At 34.4% G+C, this 5429-nt stretch overlaps 1 protein-coding gene across 1 annotated transcript in view; it reads right to left on the bottom strand.

Annotated features, from left to right (window-relative positions):
* Positions 1-1430: 1430 nt before the first annotated feature.
* LOC106878543 (protein-glutamine gamma-glutamyltransferase K) overlaps positions 1431-5429 on the bottom strand; it is a 142812-nt gene continuing 138813 nt past the window's right edge. Inside the window, exons 14-15 of the mRNA XM_052969397.1 lie at positions 4816-4946; positions 1431-3059 (exon numbers count right to left, since the gene is read on the bottom strand). Coding sequence (XP_052825357.1) covers positions 2903-3059; positions 4816-4946 — 288 coding nt within the window. The 3' untranslated portion in view covers positions 1431-2902. The remainder of the gene's footprint in view (positions 3060-4815; positions 4947-5429) is intronic.

Below are 5429 nucleotides of genomic sequence, written 5' to 3'. Positions count from 1 at the left end.
TATTTATGATTAAGCTCGTTCATATAGCGTCTTTGTAAAGATTTAGAAACTATGAATATTTTCATTTGATATTTTTTGTCACATTGGTACAAACATATTTAAACAGATTTGATTATTCTTGATAATATATCCGAAAAAGAAGCCCATTCTAAAAGTTAGAGCAGTAGTGTATTTACATGAAGTTAAATATATGTTCGGCCATAGAATAACCAATTGTTCTGTATCCATAAAGCACTTAGCTTTATAGACAACTCGTTAGACTCCAATGGCCGTGGAAATATAACCTGTCTTCAAACTGGAGGTAGCAAACCATTACGATCAATTAATTTGTAAGCAAAGGAATAATGTACACATTCTGATACACGAGTTATATCCCTTAGACTTATCAGGTTGGAATATCTTATTGACCTAAAGAGGGAACAGGGAAATTCCACCTTTAGACTGGTTCCGGTCTGCAAGTACTTTTTACAGCCCTAATTGACGAACAGAGTATTCCACGCCTGCAGCAGGTAGCGTTTGAAATGGGGGCAAGAATATAGATCTCGTGTCTCGAATTTAAGAGAGATCATAAGTCCAGCAAGTTTTTAAGGATCCTTGCCCTCTCTGCAAAGCTTGCATCGTCTGCTCCCGTTTATATAGGAACCCAGCTGCTCTATGATCCTTCATTTAACTTCATAATTTCCTTCATCCTTAAGGTGCCACACATGGCTGATCAGGGACGTGACGTAACGTCTTTCTGGAACCCTAAAAGAGGACGTGTGGTTATACAGGCGCTGCTTAAAGGCAGTCCCGGTCGACCCAATGTATCTCTGAGCTTGAGTGTTGGTTGTGTTTTCGCTTCTGGTATATCTTCCATCGGCTCCTGGTTTACAGTTGTTGTTGTTGCCACTGCTGTTGTTGGTGTTGTCATTGGTGCTGTTATTACAGGATGTTGGTTCAGCGATATTGCTGTAGTTGCTGCTGTTGCAGTAGTTATCCCCAGCTGTAGTGGTGTTGCTGTTGCAGTTGGTGTTGTAGCTGCTGTCATTTTTAATTCTGGGCATGTGATTGGTAGCTCCACTGGTGCTGCTAATGCTGGCATGGTCATCATCTCTGGCCGTAACGCTGGTGCAGGTGCTGCAGTCACTGCTGTCAGTACTGGTGTTTCTTCCACTTAATGTGTTGCTACCACTGCCACCTCCATTGTTGTTGTCACTGTTGTTGGATGAGCTGCTGCTGCTATTACTCTGATTGTCATGGTTGGATACCACTACAGCCTCATATCCGACACCCTCAGCCTCACACTGCCCCTCCTCCACTGGGCAATTATTTATTCCCTGCATGAGCAAACGCTTCTGTTCTAGCTTCCACATGCACACACACTCACACATGCACACATGTATGTATATATAAGTTTGGTAGAGCAAAAAGAAGAAAAAGAACTCAGTAGATGAATATATGTAATCTTTATTGTTACAATTCAGCCTATTAAAAATAACAAAGTAGAAAGAAGAAAAGTGGATTCAGTGAATAAAGCAGAACTTCCAGTGAGCACTCCCTCATGGAACTGCCGATCAGTTTCCATAGTAATTAAACTATGGTGTAGTTTAACTTGTCTATGCAACCAAAATTCCATGATATACAAATAGTAAATATTTCGATGAGGAGTACATAATAATCATAAAATCATGAGGTATGAGAGGTGAATACAAACTAACTATTTCCAAATGATTTCCATACCAGTTGTTTCATAATCTTCCCTTTATAGCTTTACTTATTTCAACATTTCAAATTATATACATACATTTAACATCTATATGCATATTTAGCATTATATAATACAATAGCATATTCACATAGAGATGTATAATAAAGAAAACTAACTCATCTAATCATATACACAGAAACATCATGGAGCTAATCAGGATCCAACACAAACAAAATCCACTGTTTATATACAATGTATAGAAGCCCAAAAATGGAAATAGATATAATAGCTCTATTTGTAAAGGAAATATGTATATAATTCGGTATGTTGAAATTAATAGAACAACATGGGGAAGATTATGAAACAGCTGCAATCATATGGAAATCATATGGAAATAATTAACCTGTATTTATCTCTCATATCTCCTGATTTCATGTTATGATTATACACACACATACACACATGTGTATGTGTGTGTAAGCATGTGTGTGTATATATATTTTACAGGCTTCTGCACTATTTCACTCTCCTTATTCAAAAAAGTTAGCAGTTAAATGTTAGGTAACCATAGAGTTCAAACCCAGCACCACAAAATTATAAAACAAAACTTCTTAACCATAAACTTGTTTTTATACCTTTATACCGTTAGCTATGTGACTGGTGTGTGTGTGTGTGTGTGTGTGTGTGTGTGTGTGTGTGTGTGTGTGTGTGTGTGTGTGTGTGTGTGTGTGTGTGTATACACACACATACACATGATTGGGTTATATAAGGCACAATATTTGCAAGATTATTAAGGTAAGAGACATTAGTTTACAGATCACATAATGATAATTTAAAATTTTACTACATTCTGTTTGATCCCTGGACAAAGTAATATATTTCTGCTTGCTTATGTAGTTCACTAGCATAACAGCTTGTACTCCCAGTTAAACTATTGCTAGCGAGGAAAACATCCAGAATTTTAATACAATCCATGCATACAAATATATAGAAATAGATGTACATTAATAAAAAAAATATAATGTTAAAATCCCCAAATTACCTTCTCATAAATCAATTAAATCAATTAGTATTATTAAATGGAACACATTTTTATGAAACTAGAGAAAACTGATGAAAAAATCAACACTGTTAGAAAAGAAAATGAAAGTATTGTGCAAAAAATAAAAAAGTTGGATGATGCATTCTTTTAAGAAACTTCTTGAATGCCTGCTGCTAAGTAGAGTACTTCACACGGATCGGTACACTTCCATTTATGTCATCCAAATTGTCTGAAGACAGAGTAACAATGATTTCTCGTGATCCATACTTATAAGCATAAATCTCCACAACTTTTGTGGTCTCAGCACCCGGCTGTAAACTGCCTTCCTCTCTGAAAAAAAATAAATAGAAATAATTATGTATTGTTGTCTTTTTCATATATCCGTATCAGATACATATGAAATAGACAGAATATACATATCCTTTGAGTAATCCTAATCAATAGATCATTAAATGTTTAAGATATTCATTTCTAGGAGTCTTAATAAAATCATATATTGTTTTCATTCTTATGTTGTGATAAAGTAGCATTGCTAAAGAAACAAGTATGAGATTCTACCAATAGTCAGTCAATTCATTTAGGTTTCTGAATTTAAATCATATATGCAAATAAAATGACTAAAGAATTAAAAAAGAGAGGACCAATAGCATAATCAATAAATATATCCATGTTCCATGAAATGAGAGTTGCACCCAAGAATTTGATCAGGTGTCCTTACTTTTCTTATAAACAGGTACTCAAACAGAACAGACCAGGTCTGTTTAATAACATCAGGTAAAGGATATGAACTGACATGTAGGAGTAGCCACTCCTACACAAATAAACAAATAGCAATTTTCAGCTTTTCTTAAAATCAATCACAAATCCATCCTTAAATTATTATACAAGCTTTAAATGACAGCTGGAATCAAAGAGAGAGCAATTACATAGTTGTTTGACTTGCTAGAAATAATAGCCAAATTAGTAAAATCACACCCTACATTCACAATATCATCAACAGCCTGTTTATCAGCATTTTTAAACAAGTACTATGCAGTCATTTTTATGAGTTTGAATAAAGTATGGCATCCAAAAAACCACCTTTATCAGGTTTCTGAAATTGAGAATAAGAGTCCCTACAATATTATTGTGGCAAAATCTTGCACCAGAAATATATAAGTTTTAGTCGTTCATTTGGATTACATCAGCTTTATGGGGAGAAAAAAAAAATTACAAGATGAGCAATAAATAGTTTCCCAAATTTGTTTGCTTTAGGGTTGTATCCTGAAGATAAGATTCAAATTCTGCTTAACAGCATCAATTATACTTACACATCTTCAAAGAGCATCTGGAAGCTACTTTTTAGAAAAACAAATCAATGATAAATAATAGCCATTGTCCATATATTCTTGGAAACATGATATGAAGTAGGATATGCAAGAAGTATTTCCTTGGTTGGGAATGCAAGATGTGATACAATACAACTTAGCAGGGTACACTGAATAGAACAATTTCCAACCAACTTTCATCTTCCAACAATGGGAACTGCAGTAAAAAAAATGCCAATCCCAATTAAACTGCATCCTCTAATAGCAAAGACAGCAGTAGAAATTGCTACTCCCAACTGAGCTTCATATTTCAACTATGAGAAATACGGTGAGATCTATCACTATCAATTTAACTTCTTTCAGTTGTGAAGATTGTAGTAAAAGGTGCAACTCTTAGTTCGAGGTCTTTTCACAAAGTGATATCCTGAATTAAGACTTCAATGATCAAGGTCAGTTTTTTTTTGTTGATGGACTGAAGCATGACCACAGCCTGCTGACAACATTAAGTAAAAAACAAGTTTACATAATGGCAATAAATCAATATACTTGTACCAAATATCAAAATGGTTTTTGTTAATCATACAACATCAAAGAATAATAGCAGCAAAAACTATTAATTCTTTATCTGATTTCACTGGGATTGCAATAGTGGTAAGCAAATTAAGCAAACAAGTAATACAATGCACCAACAACACAGTAATCACTGTATATTCCATCTTTTAGAACTGCAAGAACAACAATTACATGACTAACAACAGTCAGATTTATTCAACTCCTACCTGATTTCAAAAGCTTTTCGAACTCCAGATCCTTCAATATGGTAGATAATATTTTTCATTTCAACTTTCAGTGGATTTGTAAACTGGATGGTTAGATCAAATGTATCCCCATGTTTAATGCTGTCAGGACACTGGAATAAATCATCATCATCTTACTATTTTAACATCAACATCAACATCAACATCAACATCATGGACATATTTTATCATAGTTCACTCATCAATAATCTCAATTTAAGCATCATCAACATTATCAAAACTGAATACCAACAATAATTCTGTTCTGCCAACATCACAACAACCATGTTGTTACTAAAACAACTACAATCATCTTCCCTTGTGGCGAAGCCAGCCAACTCTTTGACCACTCCTAGCTATAAGACTATAAAACACATGGCTTTCATCTCACAACTTCTTTCCTGCTATTTGACACCATCATATCACAACGAAAAATGTCCAGCTGCTAAGCTAAGAAATTCTCTCACTTTTTAATCGTTCATCATTTCTCTTCAGTTATTTAACTTGTATTACTAACATGCTAAACAATCCTTTTAATAACTTCGTAACCTTAACGTGAAGCTAGCCTGTATTTACATTTCTTTTTCGCAATGTGC

This window comes from Octopus bimaculoides, chromosome 1 (assembly GCF_001194135.2).
Source record: "Octopus bimaculoides isolate UCB-OBI-ISO-001 chromosome 1, ASM119413v2, whole genome shotgun sequence".
Classification (NCBI taxonomy): Eukaryota; Metazoa; Mollusca; class Cephalopoda; order Octopoda; family Octopodidae; genus Octopus; species Octopus bimaculoides.
This window is presented reverse-complemented; position numbering and strand designations above follow the sequence as displayed.